This window comes from Manis javanica, chromosome 2 (genome assembly GCF_040802235.1).
Source record: "Manis javanica isolate MJ-LG chromosome 2, MJ_LKY, whole genome shotgun sequence".
Taxonomy (NCBI): domain Eukaryota; kingdom Metazoa; phylum Chordata; class Mammalia; order Pholidota; family Manidae; genus Manis; species Manis javanica.
In genome coordinates this window covers 80696605-80714092 of record NC_133157.1, presented here as the reverse complement: position 1 = coordinate 80714092, position 17488 = coordinate 80696605, and the positions used below count along the sequence as shown (strand labels likewise).

General features: G+C 40.2%; 1 protein-coding gene across 8 annotated transcripts in view; it reads right to left on the bottom strand.

The window, feature by feature from the left end:
* Window positions 1–17488, bottom strand: part of NTRK2 (neurotrophic receptor tyrosine kinase 2) — a 311589-nt gene that overhangs the window by 246982 nt on the left and 47119 nt on the right. For all 8 annotated transcript variants that reach the window (XM_037023528.2, XM_037023531.2, XM_037023529.2 and 5 more), the window contains 5 exons: window positions 16737–16873; window positions 16103–16235; window positions 13439–13744; window positions 3020–3055; window positions 1768–1868 (listed from right to left, as the gene is read on the bottom strand). In XM_037023528.2, coding sequence (XP_036879423.2) covers window positions 1768–1868; window positions 3020–3055; window positions 13439–13744; window positions 16103–16235; window positions 16737–16873 — 713 coding nt within the window. The remainder of the gene's footprint in view (window positions 1–1767; window positions 1869–3019; window positions 3056–13438; window positions 13745–16102; window positions 16236–16736; window positions 16874–17488) is intronic.

Sequence of the window (17488 nt, the reverse complement as noted above, 5' to 3'; positions counted from 1 at the left end):
AGAATTTAGGGAAGTGAAACAACATTAAACAAGCAAACAATAAATAAGAAGGACCATTTAAACAATCGTAACTGCCCAGAAGAAAAGAACCATGGTAATGGCTGCCTGCTGGCTACCCTAGCTAAAGCCACATGGTGACAATCAGGGCGTGAAAGAGCAGAGAAATGTAGGGCCTTGTGAGCCACGAGGAGGAGTTGGGCTTTTATAATGTAAGTTTTATTACACTTGCATTGGGAAGACTTTGAGAATGACAATAAAAGATGATCTGATTTGTGCTTTGAAAAGGTAACTCAGGCTGTTGTATGGAGAAAGGCTGGAAAAATCACAAGAGCAGGAGCTGGGAGTCAGGAAGGAGGCTGTCCAGGTCATCCAGGAAGGAGCAGTTGTGGCAAACTTTCTCTGTAAAAGGCCTTACAGTAAATGTTTCCAGGTTTGCAGGCCCTACGGTCTGTGCTGCAATGACTCCAGCCACCGCTGTAGCACAGAAGTAGCCACACACAACATGTAAATGAACATGACTGCATTCCAATAATACTTTATTTATGGACACAGACATTTGAATTTCATAAAATGTTATGTGTCCCAAAATATCATTCTTCTTTGGATTTTTTTTTTCAAACCACTTAAAAAATGTTAAAACTATTCTTAGCCTGCAAGACCACACAAAAACAGGTGGAGAGCTGGGCTTGGTGCACGGGCTGCAAAGTACCAAGCCCTGGGTTAGCCTACAGCTGTGGCCATGGAGGTGAGGAGATCGGGATGGGTTTGGAGTTTATGGGGAGGCAGAGCTCACAGCACATAGGACTGCGTGTGCATGACAAGTGAGGAAAAAAAAGAAGGAAGGAAGCCTGCCCGCTGGATTTTGATCTGACCCACTGACAGACCAGCCTGCCATGGTGCTGGGGCCATGTGACCCTGCTGCCCTGGCTCACCCCCTTCAGTGGCTCCTCACTATGCAAAAGACCTAGCCACCTGGCACTGTGCTTCAAAACCTCACGACCTGGCACGACCAGCTTCTTCAACCTTGCCCCTGACTGTTGCCCTTCACACACCTTACCTTCCAAGAAAGACTGTTTTCCAGTCTGCAAGCTCTTGTTCACAGACCCAAAATGTGCTTCCTCTATGTCTAAATGCCCACTATCGTGCACAGGCCACACCAAATGCCAGCTGTTCCCCAGAGGCTCTTCTGGCTCTCCCAGCAGAGAAGAGCGGAGCCGCTGCCCCTCTGTTTCTATCTCCCGCAATGCACTGCTCAGCCCCTATTTGTATTTTAGGTGCTAGTATTCATTCACATGTTAGGACTCTGGCTAAAGTATAAGCTCGTAGTGGACTCCCCTGATATTGTTCATATTTTTATATCCTCCCTCTGCAGTCCCAGAACCTACCAGATCCCTTAAATTTGGTGGGTACCAACATTTATATTAAAATATTTAAGGAGACAGATGTGAAGGTGTGGTGGACAGGAATAATTATACATGTGCCTGAATGAGAAGGATGGTTTCTGGCTCACCTAGTGATAACCTTTTAAAGGACAATTATTTAAAATAGGAACCATGAGCAATTAAAGGGCACACAACAGAACCAAGAAGTCAGAAGCTACATTGTACCTTTATTACTTCTCTTAAACCTTTCTATTGATTCCTCCAAAACTCTTCTGAACAAAAAAATGTCTGTTGAAAGACATGAATTGAAGCAGCTCCATTGCCCCAACATATAGCATCCAAAATGCTCAGAACCGATCTAGGACACACCATCCCTGCCACTCACCGAGAGATGTTCCCGACCGGTTTTGTCAGCAACATCTGTGGCAGGGATCTCGTTACTTCTGTTGGTGGTGTCTCCGATGTCATTCGCTGCAGTCCCATAATCTTAAATTGAAGAAATGGGAAAGAGAAGGAGACGTGAAGTTGTCATTAGGTTGCCAACAAACACAAGGCCACAGTACCACCCAGAGCAATGGAGAAAGATGAATCGCAAAGGCTCCAAACCACCGACAGCCCAGCTGGGATGGAACATGATCCAACTATTGGGTCAAATCTGCTGTGGTGTGGAGATTGCATGATGCCAGAAAGTTATGCAACCCAGGTCTTTACATCACTGTTTGTTGGTCAAATTCCAAACCAGGTTTAGGGGCTTTCTTTGTGTATCAACAAAAACCCATTGTTGATGAAGTATCCAATATAAGTATGAGAGGGGACACACCATCTAAGAGTCAAAGATTTCCAGAGTTGGAAGGGTTTTTAGAAATGGAGTCGAACCACCGGTTTTACAGCTAAAGAAAGCCAGATGAAGAAGGTTTAGTAACTAGTCTAAGGTCACCTGGCAAAGAGGTGGCAGAGCCTGAGCATAAGCCAGCCTTGAAATCAGCAACACTAGTTCCAGGGCAGATGCATCTTATTTGGGTTAAGAGGAATATGGAATCAGCATTGATATGGAACTTGAGCCCACATGTGAACTTTTTTAAAGACGTCTGAATCACCAGTTTTTCAGTTTCAGACTTAATAGATAGGGAACTGCTCCAACAGGTATCAGAGGGTGTAAAGATAAAAAATCTTGGGTGCCTGATAATATGGTCAAGCTGCTGGTTTAACCAGCCCTAAAACATGCCCTACCTTTGAGGTTCCTGTCTGTGGGCCAAACTTCCTCATTATCCGAGAAACCTAATTCTGAATTGGGTTTACTGTCATAGCTAGAAATGGATACACCTCCCTTTTTCTTGGTAGTCATGGCTTTTAAACAGGTAATTAGTTCCCAATTATGGAACAAAATGTCTGTTACAGCAGAATGGATTTACTACTTCCAAGAACAGAGCATGAGAGAGAAAATGCTATTTACAGGCACTGTAAATATCAAGGGAAAATGGCCATCAATATTGAATGATTTTTGAAATATTATTTTGGCCTATGTCATGCTTGAAGTGTATATTTAACTGAGCATAAAGATCTTCTTCTAGTTGATTTATTCCATTTTAGACAGACATTTTGAAAAAAATACAAAACAAAGACAACATGATAGCTACCTTCATAAATTACATCAGGATAATTTGGGTTTGCACCTAAAAAGCAAAAAAGCAAAAGATTTGTAAGTATGCATTCAAAGTTTAAAAATTACTTCCACCCAATAAATGAACTAAATAAATATTGAAAGTTTTTTTTGGTATCATTAATATACAATTACATGAGTAACATTGTGGTTACTAGATTCCCCCCATTACCAAGTCCATACCACAAATACTGAAAGTTTTATAATTGAATAGATTGTTTACAGGACAGATAAATAAAACCTGGAATTCTCATTTTGCTTCATGTTAACTCTGTTCCCTCCCCAGTCCCATGACCTTTACCCTTCCAAAAGAATAAAGAGAAATTATAATTTACATTAGCTGGAAAAACTTAAGCAATCAGTGAGTTATAACCAGTTCTTTTCTTTTGTTTTCTTTTATCTTTTATCTTTTTCTTTCTCTTTACTATGTGCATTAGACTTGTCCATTTTAATTGCAATCTCAGTAATTTTTTCCAGAGACTGAACATTTCTGTGCCATTTTTGCTATTCTCTTATGGTTTGGGTATTGCTTTCAAACTATGTTTTATCAGGTCCATCTGCATTGATGAACACATTATTAGGTAGCCTGTATAATGATATCTAAAGCACAGTGTCATTCTCCACTTGGTCTTTGGGGGCCGGGAGGTAGGGGACAAAGTCGAATTAACCTTTTTTTTGCCCTAATATAACACAGAAAACTAAATGTACTTTTTTTATTGAAATTATTTATGTATAAGAGATAAATAAATGTTATGTCAGAAGACATGCAAAAATATACACACTTATTTTTTGGATGCTTCTTTAGTCATCAAGATGATCAGAATATTATATTTTTAAATATTTCCATGAGAATCTGCAAAAACATTTTCAATTTTTAATTTTTTTTTTTAAATCATCACCAGCAAGAGCCAGTGACAAAAACATTTGTTAGTAGAGTCATAGGTACTGGGAAGTGACTGGTAGTTCCATGGGGGAGGGGGTTAGGGCAAGTGGGTGAAATGGGTGAAGGGAATAAAGATGCACAAAGTCTCAATCATATAAGTTAGTCATGGATGAAAGCACAGCATAGAGAAGATGGTCAATGGTTTTGTAGCATCTTTCTATGTTGACAGATACAACTACACTAGTTGGGGTGAGGACTTAACGCATGTAGCTGTTGAATCACTATGTTCTATACTTGAAACAATATAATATTTGATATCAACTACACTTTAATAAAAAAAAATTTTAATAAATAAAAATAAAATGCAAATCACCCATCAGTAGATGAATGGGGGAAAAAATTTGCTACTTATTCTCCATTCAGAACTAACTGGGTATTTATATTAAAGCCTATTTGAAAATAAAATTAAATTTTGATATAACATTTAAGTGACCACAAAACGAATTTCCAAAGCTACTTCCTATGTTTTCAGTCTTCACCTACCATGTGAAAAAATAAAACTTACAAACCATAAAGCTTATTCAATTCCAATTTTACTTCTGAAATATTATAGAAAAATATCATTTAAAATAAAGGAAAACATGAGCCAATTTACTGTTCATGGTTTCCCCAGTGAATAATCAAGGTTAATCTAAATGAAAAATGAAATAAAAGTAGTTCTTTTAATAATAATAGTAATAATATATAAAAATTATCTAAATAGTAAATAATTAGTAGATATAAAATAAGTTAAAAATAATAAAATATTTAATAACAGTAATAATAAAAGTCCCAGTGTTCAAATTAGAATTTGAATACCATTCAACTAGAAGAATATCTATTTCAGCAGGGGACAAATTAAGTAAATAGTTGTACGCTTTTATTCAGGGAGACTGTATGCTGCTGTGCAGGGCCCTGATTCCTACAACTCTTGGGGGTGCCATTCAAACTTTAGTCTGTGTGAAAGGTACCACCTGAAGTTGTGCAGTGCACAACGTGGGCAGCCACATATGATGACCCTGCAGCAATTCAAACAAAGTCATCAAATCCAGTAAATTTCAATTGTCTTTTGAGTTGTATTATTCCAAACACCATTTTAAAGTGGTTTCAAGTTACAATATGTCAATATGCGTTGTGAGAATTTGTAGTAGATGTGACATTCCTGAGAAGGGCCTTGAAGGTTCCCCTGCAGTTTAAGGAGTAATTCAGTGAGTAAAGCATCAGGAAACCCCACTGGCAGCCCCAGTGATGTCATCTATAGGTCACCCACCCATCACAGAAGTCCCTTTCCTTTGCAAAGTCCCCTCCCTATGAGTACTTTCTACTCCTGCTGAAGGAAAGGCCCATACCCAAAGTGAGCAAGTCATTCTTGGAACTGCTTGGTAATCCATTACTTAGAAAACTCCACCTTGGTCCCCTTCTCACTGTGCCCTCAACATAGTTTGAATCTGCAAGGGTAGCTGCCCACCAGAGTCCATTCTTCTCTCCTAGACCTCACTTTGGGTGCCCAGGACCCAGAATTCCCCTCCCAAAGGCCCCAAACACACTTCCTAGGACTGACCAGCCTTTCCTGTCAGCTGACAGGTGGCTCCACCACCAGTATGGGCACCCTCTGACCCAAGACCCAAGGGAGGCATGAGGACTGAATGAGGACAGGTGGGCTGTGGTGCCCACAAGCACAACCATTACCTCTCATATACCGTTCACTATATAGTCAGAGGCACAAGGGCAGGGGACATGGCTGGGGACCAGCTCTACCAAAACCTCTATGTTCCCACATGGAATCCAAGAATCTGACAATTCAATCCTCAAATCCAGCTTTCTAAGTCATTAAAAACATATGATCCTACCACCAAGGTAGAAGGACAGAACCTATTTTAAAGAATTTAATGAGTTTAACAATTCATAGTATAACATCCAAGTATAACTTGTTTTGTACTTTTTTAAGAATTTGTATATAAGTCTGTTAGACCTTCATTTGTACTAGGTTCGCCAATCATCCCAGATTGCCTGAGACAAGGAGAATTCCTGAGACATTGGGCTTTAAGTTTCAAAACTTGCATAGTCCCAGGCAAATCCTTGCAGTTTATCCACGAATGAAGGCTTTCTCTAGATGCAGGATTTTTGGTGCTAAAACTGAGACCGGTTGGTCACGCTGATTTATTCTCATGCCCTCAGGAACCCCAGACAGTCACCACCTGCTTTTACACATGCAATTCCGTAAGAAAGTAGAAAGACTGAGGAACCACAGCCAGGTTTATCTAAACCACACATTGAAAGGGCTTTGGTGAATCTGACTGACAGGCAGGCATTAGTCTCATCACAGGAAGCGAGCACCCAAACACATGACTCACACAAAGCCCCAAGAAGATCCAAAACATCAAATCAGTTCAATATGGCAAATGTCAGGCATACAAAAATGGGATTTAGGCTGTGAATAAAAGTAAATAGGTTAGCCCAGAAACAGATCCTTTTCCAGATTTATGATTCACATCAGTGCATGCCGTCCCTACCACATTCACCAGCAAAGCCATTAGGTCACATCTAAACTTTCTGTAAAGCACTATATTTTCCTAACTTCATTTTCCCAACATGTGAGAAGTTGTCATTTTACGTTTGTTGTCAGGAGTAGCCAGATGTAGTGCAAGATCAGGAAACTCACAGAAAGACAATGTGGGTGGAACAATAATGGTTTCCTCTTCCTCCCTATCATACTGTACTATGTCTGATGAGGGCCTACTGGCCAAAAAAAAGAAATGCCTCTTCAGGTACAAAGGTTTAGGAAGCCTGGCAAGTGGCAGGATGCACAGACCGCTAGAGTTTCTGAACAATAAGGATCACATTACCCCAGCTGACCCCAGCTCATCAACCACACTATTTTGCTTCTAGCAACTTCTCAGTCAAGTTAACCTCCCATGCTGTTTACCCTCCAATAGGGAAGTAATTATTAACCTCATTTTAAATGCAGACAGAGAAAAATCACCACTTCCATTTTAGACTCCTGACAATGGTCAAATTTTGAAAATATCCTGCAATTTTTAAGTTTAATTTTCAACTGGTTCTTTTTATTTAGCTTAAATATGTTTATTATATATCACTATATGCTAAAGGTAGAAACACCTGTTGGAGATACTCAGGCCTAGAAGGTGATAAGGAAAGACAAAGACTGGCCATGTGGGAGAAAAGCCAGCACAAGGGAATGAATGACTGGTAAAAGAGTGGCATCTGACTAAAGTAATGCACTTCTAGCTGGGAACAGAGAATGGCTGTGCTTCCTTGAATATTTTCTTAGGAGCTCATCAAGAAAGAAATCTCAGATTTAGGCAGCAGAAGGTGGTATCAGGCCCTAATGCTTCATGTTAGACATCTTTAGAATAAAATGTGGGCATCTCCTGAATAAAATATGGGAATCTCTGGAACACAATGCAGGTATCTCTGGACTAAAGTGTGGGCATTCAGGAAGGAACTCCATTACCCCCACTGGCATTCCAGACAAGCAGTGGGCCACTTTCTACCTGCTCAGCTCACTCAAGTGCAGAAGCTGCGACTCCTTCCCAACCAAGAGAAGGTGAAGACCAAGCACACACTTCTGCTTGTTTGATGTTCAAATTCTATCTTCCGGAGAGATGTTGAATGTCTCCAGGCACTACACTCACCTGTCCTTTGTTCTCGACCTAATTCCTGTTGTCAGGAGTTAGGGGGCCAGGACTCACAGGTTCAGAGCATAGCACCTGACACACTCCCGTGACAAGAACAGCAGAGACCCCGTTATGGCCACACCTGCTCCCCAACAAAGCTCCATATTACATGTGATGTCTGCACCTCCAAGAGATGGACCCTCTTAGGGCATTAGGCTTCTAAGCATGGATGATACAATCACTTTTTTCCTGCAACAATATCAAATTAACATACTTGACCGTCCCCTTAATTCTATACTAAATGACTTAAAGTGGAGGCCTCTCTTCTTCCATCTTCCAATCTCAGCTGTAGCTCATATGCACATCTTGTGACTTTATGTAAATATCCATAGCTTTTTCACTGTAAGACTCTACAGTGGGAGGAAAAACACATTTGTAGGATTAAACAAATTGTGGGACGGTAGGTGGCCTGACAGCAGGGTTCACTTCCCATCCTACTGCAAGATAAAAATAATGGTGGAGGCCAGAAGACATATCTGCTTCCTTCCTTTAAGCTTTTAGTCTCTCTCTAATGCCCTAAAAAAAAAAAAAGACTTTTCTTCCTATTCTATTTTCAGACTCTCTTTAGTGTGATCTTGAAAAATATTTCGAAGAATTCCATATGACAAAGCAATGACAAAAGGCTTGTTCTTTTCAAATAAACTGTCTTTGTTTGATCAACAGTGTTTTCTAAGTCACGGCAGTCTGCCTTTGATGACCCGATCTTTCTCTACGCCCCTTCCTGAATGGCAGACTGAACTCAGGACCTGAAAACCCTGGGGGTTCAGATGTCTGGGTTTCTCCTCTGGCTGAACCACTGGCATACCCTACAGTCTTGGGAGCCTCCTCACTTTCTCTGTAACAAAGGAGTCTTCCACAGGGCAGGAGAGGATAATAGCATTGGCTTAGCGACTCCTCAGGAGCTTTGGGAAGCATAATTAATTAACATTCATACTCTGGAGACATAAAGAACTATTTAAGAATAAATCTTAATTATCATGGTTATTATGAGTCTATAGCCGAACTACACTCTTCTCTTTATTTAAGGAAGCAAAGCAGGTAGAACTTTCTTTCTTTTCACTCCCAGGGCAAGAAAAAGGTCCTGACAAATAGCCAAAAGCAAGTAGCAGGGGCTTTATATTTTCTTAATGTGCAACACTTGGAGAAATTTCCTCTCCCTACATTCTTTGGCCTAAGAACACCACATCTAAATCTGCCAGGTTGAGGGCAATTCAAAGTGCTGCAGAGAGCTCTAGTTCACCCAGACGTCATGAATCTTTTGATAAAACGGCACGAATGAGAAGCTGTGGGGAAAACTCTTTCCAATATTTATAGTTTGTTCCTGACGCACATTTTGCATAGGAGACAGCTGCTCCTGAATGAGGAAGCATAAGTCACTAACTCCCACTGCTTGTGTGAATGAGCATTCTTGGGCTGTGACTGTCTTCCTGAATGAGTGGGCCACTGAGACGCTCTTTATGTACTGCCTAAAGAATGGCGAGCTTTAAAACATGGGTATTTTGTCATCTAGTGCTCTGGCTCGGTTTGTCCCAAGCCTAAGAGTTAATCACTTGGGTAAAGATTTCAGAGGATCTACTCAATCAACACAGTGACGTTTACAGAAATGGATGACTGAAAATTCTCGAAACTTGTGCTATCTGATCAGAAGATGCCAGCAAAGGCTCCAAGTGTCTTCCTCATGACACTCACAAGCAATCTGTCTGCCATAAACTTCTGCTTCAAATTCTGCTTAACAAGCACCCCTTCACCACCACTTCTAATCCCCATTCAGTCTCCACGCAGTCTTGTGTTCGCAAGGGGACTTTTCTATGTAAGATTGAATTCCACTAACAGCCACACAGAGGATCAATTACATCTTAGACAAGTCTTATTTTTGGCCCGTAAGCTAAATAGGATATGACAGGATCTTTGGGGAATCCTCAGATAACCCTGCACTTTCTCTGTGGGGCCCAGCACTCCTGGCCCTCACATCAAGTCCAGAGTTTTGGTTTCTAACTCAGATGGGACATGCTAGTTCTCAAATTGAGATTTTGTTGTCTGCAACCTAAAGTGACCAAAGGATTGTCTGTTACTCAACAAGGAGCAGAAAAATCTTCCTCAGATCAGAGCTCTCATCCAGACCAGTAGCTCTCACCCTTGGTCACACACTGGAGTCACTGGAGATCTTTAAACTGAAAAATGCCAAACCCCAAGCCTCATCCAGGAGCTGCTCAATCAGAACTGCTAGAGGTGAGCCCCAGGAATGTGTGTTATTGAAATAAATAATTAAAACTTCCCCAGTGGATTCTAATGTGTAACAAGGAGTGGACACTACTGTTTCAGAAGCCAGACAAGATTACTCCTAATGAGCCCATTTTAAAGGGACAATGGAAAGCAAAAAGGAAATAAAATATGTTTGATTGGCACAAGTTGCACTCTTCAATGTGCCAAAAAAATTGATATTACTGTTCTCTAGATTTCATCTTAAAGCTTAAAGCTGCATTTTGTGCTTTAAACATAACCCAAAACTGACCAGAACTGAGTTCAGTTCTAAATGTGGGATCCAAAATGACCAATCTAGTGTTTGGAGTCCGGAAAAATCTTTCCTCCCTTTCTCAGTTACTCGCCAGGTTTTCAGTGATTAACAGATGGGAAGGCATTGGCTTCTTATCTGGGGCCCTGCTGACATCTAAAGAGCTGATAACACCTGTCCTTCCTCATTAGCACCCTGGCTGGGGCTGGTGTCAGAGTCTGCAAGATACCAGCACTCTGGAGAGCCACTCTATGGGGCTCTGTACTGCCTGCCTCACATCCTCACACCCTGCAGATGGCACCCCTGCTGGCCTGGCTGAGGTGGCTGGAGGTCTCTCTGCCCCATCCCTTCTCCAAGTGGAAAGCAGAGGGTCTGCCAGCACACCCAGCATCCCCCTACCATGCAGTATTAAAGGCAATCAGGGCTGTCATCACATTCAGTCAGGCCCATCATCTTCTCGAAATAGCTTAAAAACTTTTGGTTTAGGGGCTTTTTATCTGTTTTTATTTGTTTTAATTCCTTTCAACACTCTTCATTCTCTATCGCCAAACAGAGAGTGAATTCCTAAGCAAGGTGACCATCCCTTGGCAATCCCAGTTAGAAGGTGAATGAGGAGCGCACACTCTGGGACAGCAGAGCTGACATTTGAATCCTTCAGGCATACATGTGGGAAAGCTACCAGCTGCCCCATGATCCCAGGCTGCCTGCTTCCTTGTAAGCCAGGAAACTTGCAATGCAACATAACAAGGATCTCATCAAAACAGATAGGAAGGAAAATAGCCAAAACTTCTTATTAAAAAGACTTGTGAGAAACTTCTTCCTCAGTTACTGAATGATGACAGCAGAAATACTGAAGGATGTAAACCCAAACTTGACCTATTGTCCTTAACTTGTAGTGTACCTTTAGATCAGCAGGGAAATTATACATATATATTTGCTATTTGTTTATTTTTCTTTAGTTTTTAAGGGGGATAAGAGGGAAAGGAAGCAATTCTAAGAAAGGTCATTATCAGTATGCTATGGCTACAAATCTCATAAATGCCAGAGATTCTATCACACAAGCCAAGTGAGGTCAATTTCTAATTGGTCACACTGGTTTATGACCCACTAGGGCCATTTATATCCACTATCACCCTGGGCCAAGTCTCTTTCATTTCCACTTTCATTTATTACTCCTTGATAGTTGGCCCTTGAGTAAATACTTAAAGAGAGAAAGAAAAAAAAAAGTCAGTCTTTTCTAAAAGTAGATATTTGTATTTATAAAGACCTGATAAAAACAAATAAATGAACAAGAAGAAGAGGGAAATAAAATTTAGCTTAATTTCTGATAAGTAAATGACTGTTTCTTTTAAAGGGAATATTCTTATGCTAGAAAACAATTCTTTCCTATCATAACTAAATTAAATAGAAGTGATCAGTAAAAATGAGGCCACACGGATAAGAGGAGTAAAGCTCTCCCAAACATTAGCACATTAAGGAATGTTCAAAAGAAAATACATCAAAATCCTAAGTAGAAGCTCCTAGTTTCATACTGACAGATGTGTGCATATATCAAAGCACATAAACCACTTCTAAAACTTTCAAATGCCAGCCCTTCACCCTGAATCAAGTTCACCTCCAAAGGTTTCAAAAAGCAGTTGCTAGAAAAATTCAAAGAAAATCTGAAGTTCGGTTAATAGTAATGTACCAATGTCAGTTTCTTAATTTTGACAAATGGGCGGGAATAATGCAAGATGCCAACAATAGTAAAACGGGGTGAAGAGTACCTGGGAACTCTGTACACTTTTGCACATTTTCTGTAAATTTAACATAATTTACAAATAAGAAGTTTATTTAAAAACAAAGGAGAAAGCAGTTGTCTCAAAGCAGAGCCTCTGGATTTAACTACAAAGCTGTATTCCCCCAAACATACAGGAAGAAACATAATAATCTAGAGATTTACTACAGCAAACGTAGCCAACCAGCTAGACTCTCAATTAAGAGTGAGATTTAATGGGAAAGACAACTGCCAAGGGTGTCTGGGTAAGGCATCCAAACAGAGTTCATTTTATATCCTCCTGCAAGGCTGTTTGTAAATCAAACTTACATGATTCAAATCACATTTGGAACACGCTAAGGAAGTTTGTGCATTTAAAAATATGTTTAATAAATAGCAGGGTAATGGGAAGACTTATTGTGTAATGGGAATGATTGCATTCTCACTGACTGTTTGGCAAAGGTGCATGAGTGACCACTGTCCTTGGGCTGCTCTGCCAGCCACACGAGCACACGTTGCCCAAGCAGGCCCTGTCTCACAGCCTCCAGTGCTCCCTTCCCTTGGCCCACCCACGTTTGTGTGGCTCTAGCTCAGGACTATTAAGATGAATTCTATTCACATGCAGGTCCCAATATCCAAACAAAAGCTTCAGCCTCCACAATGGTGTCAGGTATTTTGAGCAACAAGATAAAACAGGCAAGTTCATTTCACAGAACGAGAGTTTCTGACACAGGTAAATGCATGACAAGTGTCCCTGATGTTACTGGAGTTCACATTGAAATTCTCCTGCTGGCCATGGAATGGACTCCTGACCAGTCATCCTTCTCCCAGCCAAACCATTGGTCAGATAGGAACTATTGCCACCCCTAGACAAACGTTTCTGGACCTGATAAAAGCATGCCCAAGCCCAACCCAGGTAAGCATGGCATTCCAGGACACTGGATTCTGGATTCACAGTGGATGAGGGGCTAGAAAATGCATCTTAACTAGTTCATGAGCAAACCAAACACAATTCATCTGCTCACAGTTTTACATGGGTTTTGCCAATGTGGGGACAAAATCTCATTTAACACTTGATATAAGTATAATACATGTATATCAGATTAGTGTTCAAAATTATTTATCTCTCATCACCTCCTTGGGGTGAGTATGAGTTCCTGCCTCTGGCCTCCACTTTGGTGCCAGCATTTGCTTCAGCTGAGGACAGGTAAGCAGAAGAGACCGTGTGCCTGTCCTGACCCTCAGCCCTTAAAAGCCTTGCATATTTCTAGTTGCCTTCTTGCCCTTGGCACTTGCCATAAGAAGCAGATCTCCTGTGTAGCTGCTGCTTCTTCACCCTGCACCCCAGAATAAAGACTGCCCCAGCCAACCTACAGACCAATGAGCAAGACTAAATAATGCTGTTTTAAGCCAGTGGGTTCAGGGTGCTTGTTTGTACACGTGACTTGGTCAACAGCTGACTGACGTACCCTGTTCTCTCCCCAGGTGTGAAAGCACCGAGAACTCACCGTCATCGATTCCAGGCCAGCCCATGAAGTGAGCAGAAATCTGTTTCTCATCCTTCCCATACTCATTCTTGGCTACTAACTTGTAGTCCCCATTGTTCATGTGGGTGGGGTTATCCAGCTGGAGGCAGCCGTGGTATTCCGTATGATTGGTGACATGGATTTTAGTACAGATGTATTTGGACTCATTCAATATTGCCCCATTATAGAACCACTGAAGCGCTGGTTTGGGGTTGCCTTTCACAGTGAATGGAATGCACCAGTGGTGGTCTGAGGTTGGAGATTCGAGAAATGTGATAGTTGGAGCAACTAAATTGAAAGAGAGAGAGTTAATAGCATCAGAAAGCTCAGAATTCTCCCATCTCCACATGTCTGTGTCATCGACAGGGGATTCTATTCAACCATTAATTTGGTTTAAGTAAACACATGACCAGCAACTCTGGAATCCATCAATATTCTGTATCATCATCAAAGTTGATTTAACTCCCTACAGAGAGCTTCAAAGAGACGCCTTTCCCCACTCTGCCTGAGACCAGAGCCTCACGGTCATTTTCAGATCTGTTCAGTGCAAGGACCAGCTCCAAAGAGTTCCCAGAGATTTCTGACAGTGGAAAGAATTCATTTGAAGTCAACTTTGGTTTCTAATATATATGCCCTGAGATTATATTGGTTCATCTCCAAAATACTGAGGGCCACTATTTGTACAACACTTCACTAAATAATATAATGACAAAAAATGACTCTGCAAATCTTGCCTGAAGCCCTGATCTCACAGAATGTATCTAAAATAGATCAAACTGATCAACGCAATGAATGTGGCTACTTATGCTGACTGATTATTACAAAAACTGGTATTTTTCACTTATAGTTGATAGTAAATGCTCTTTAAAAGCATCACATTTCATTGTAGTATAGTCCTTTTTTGCCAGGATTTCAGATATTAATGTTTTGAGCCTTTAATAACTGTCTGGGCCCTTTCTAAACCTGGACAGACAAACTAGAGATTATTTTAACTTTAAAAATAAAGCACTTTTTGCTTGAAGGAAACAAACATTACCAAGAACCACCTTTGAATGGAGCACTTATCCTGAATGTGAAAGTATCTAAAATCCCTCATAATTGTTTATCTTAATGTGGTCCAATTTTGATAGTTACACAGTCAAGGACTGGAAAAGATTAATGAGATTAAATAACATCCTTTATCAGATGAAGAAACCCAGTCCAAAGAGGCTAAGCATTGTGGTCAAGGTTACTGAGCGAGGCAGATCTGGAGCAAGAACCCAGATCCGGTGATGCCCAATCCAGTAAGGCTCCCCTTGCCTTGTTTCCTGGTTGCACACATTCATCAGGCAAAAGAGAAAACAAGTCACAGCCTGCTAACAAATATACTCGGAGTGGGGTCACTGAAAAGGTTATCTCAGTTGTTAAGATTCTTAATCACCCTAGGCCTTCTATTCATTATCTAAACATTGATAGATAAAGTCAGTTCTTTAGACCATGGTGACCACATAGATAGTAACTTGAACTAAGAAAATTTTGAATCTGAGTGTCCTCATTTGTAGGTCTGTTTTACTAACACAAAGACCACAGTGCAACAGGACAGGGCCAACACTTTCCTCCCACCAGTCCAGGCCCCATGCCCAGAACCCACTTATTCCTTCCACCATGTTCAAATAAGCCTGCAGTCAGGGGTTGATTTTAGGACATAAAGTTGGAAGCTGGTTGCATATGTTTGGGGATAACATTGACTTCAGGCTTCCAGGTAGGTCAAAATGATGAGAAATTATGAGTCTAGTACCAACCGGCATAGTGTTAGTACTGACAGTAACAAAGGATTACAGTTGGTGATTGCAGTCCTGGACTCCATTGATTCCATACTGAATGTGTGCTATGAATGAACATTAACCAGCATATCAACACCATGTGTCTACATGTGTGTGATGTGTATTCATATTACACACATGCACACTCCTATTTTTCCTGTCCAAATCCTAATCCAAATAGAGTAAAACCTCATTAATTTATACCATGCCAACCCAGAATTTGCAATAATGTGAATAGTAGATGTGATTTTTACTGAATACACATTCTCACTGAACGCCACAATCTGGAATGTTACGATATGTGCTAATATTCTAATAATGGATAATAGCGCACATATGCTTAATAAGCATTAATATATTAGCTCTTAGTTTGGATGTATACAGAAACACTTATAATGAACACACTTACAATGAGAGTTTTCTGCATGATAATAATTTTCAATAATTTAAGGATTGCTCCACTTAATTTTAGGTAGCGCCACTTTAAGGCTTCATATTGCCTTTATAGAGAAAAAAATTTTTACAAACTCGTTTATCAGAACTTAAAACTCTTTAGCAGGAGGAGAATAACCTCAGTCAAAATACGTTCTATCAAAAAAGGGGGAAGGCCCAGAAGACAAGCAGAAGACCAAAAAGAAGCTTAAGAAGGACAATGCAAGAGCAAGGGAGACTAGCAGAAACAGAACAAGTGGAAGAGGCTGATGACGTTTCTTAATTAAGTAGGCACAAAACACTGCATATACTTTTTCACACACTTAAGCAGCCCCCAGAGAGCCCCAACCACAACTGTAGGTGTGTCCATGATCATTTGCTTTTAAAAACACATGCCGGTCTGATTACGTACAATGTACAGTGAGGTTGACAGAATCTTGATCTTCTCCTACAAGATTTTCTGCCACACAAGAGATTTGCTTTCCACTGTCATCAGATGAAATGTTAGTTATCCTTAAGGAGCCCTGTGTGTGGCTTGTTTCATTCTACAAATGAATTAACAGACAAAAATAATCTTTATTAGGACTGATCCCAAAGTGAGAAATCTGGGAGTTCTTTTCCCCTAACTAGAGAAAAAAATATGTAACATTAGAAAAGGTTTCTGACCTGCACTGGGCTCAGACAAAGGAGTAAATCAGATATTATTCTATTCCTCTAGACATACTTGTTTAATGTGTGAAATTAATTCAATCCTTGAATTCCTACCTACCTTTCTTCAAGGGAAAAGACTGCAAGGAAAGTCTCTCACCTTGCTCATGATGACACACAAGCAGACCCTCCAATCTATTGGGTATGCATAACTAAAATGCAAACCTGCATTAGTCTTTGTTTATTAAGAATAAATAGAAAGCAAATGTACATCAAAAACATCATAAATTTCTCTATGTGGCTCTATAAAAATTGAAACAATCATAAACTAGGTTAATAAATCTCAAGTTCTGAGACACTCTCATCTCACTATGAGCAGAGTTAAACACGAGCCTTACCATATGTTTGGAAACCAGATTACCAACATCCCAGTACAAATTCGGAACTGGATCACCCACAACAAGGCAAGATAATGTGATAGACTTTCCTTCCTCCACAGTGAGGTTCGGTGCAGCCAAATTTGCTGATGGCAGACCTGTCAAACAAGAATAGTAAATGGAGATGTACACAAGTAGTTAAATGCATTATCAAAATAACAGCAGAACATTGAAAACTTTATACTTAAAAATCTGTAATTATTTACTTCTTGGGACTGATTTATGTTGATCTAAAAAAGTAGCAGGTTGATAAGCTGTACAGATTTAATATGAATCACAAAATGTGCGGGAATAAGATCTGCAAACACATTTTTCATGTTTCTTAGAAATATTATTGTAGAATAACCTTTTCTTTAAAAAGAAGACACTAGTTTATAAAACTATGTTTTCTACCTTTCTTTCTGTTCTACAGTTACTAGTTCCATTTTTTGCATATAAGTAGGCATTGTAGCTACAGATCACCTTATCTTGTTTACTCCCACACCCTCCACAGCAATTCCCTCCACTTTTTTATAATCAAGAACAAAAGGGTGAGAGACATCTACATTCTACATTTTTTTGCATAAATTCATTTTCTGCATTAAGTAACACATAACTATATAACCCACTACCAGACTTAGATTTTGAAAGTCAGACCACTGGAGAAAATATCATTTGAAAGCATTTTTCAAAGATGTGAAACTTGACCATCACAGCATTAGAATGTTGCAAAG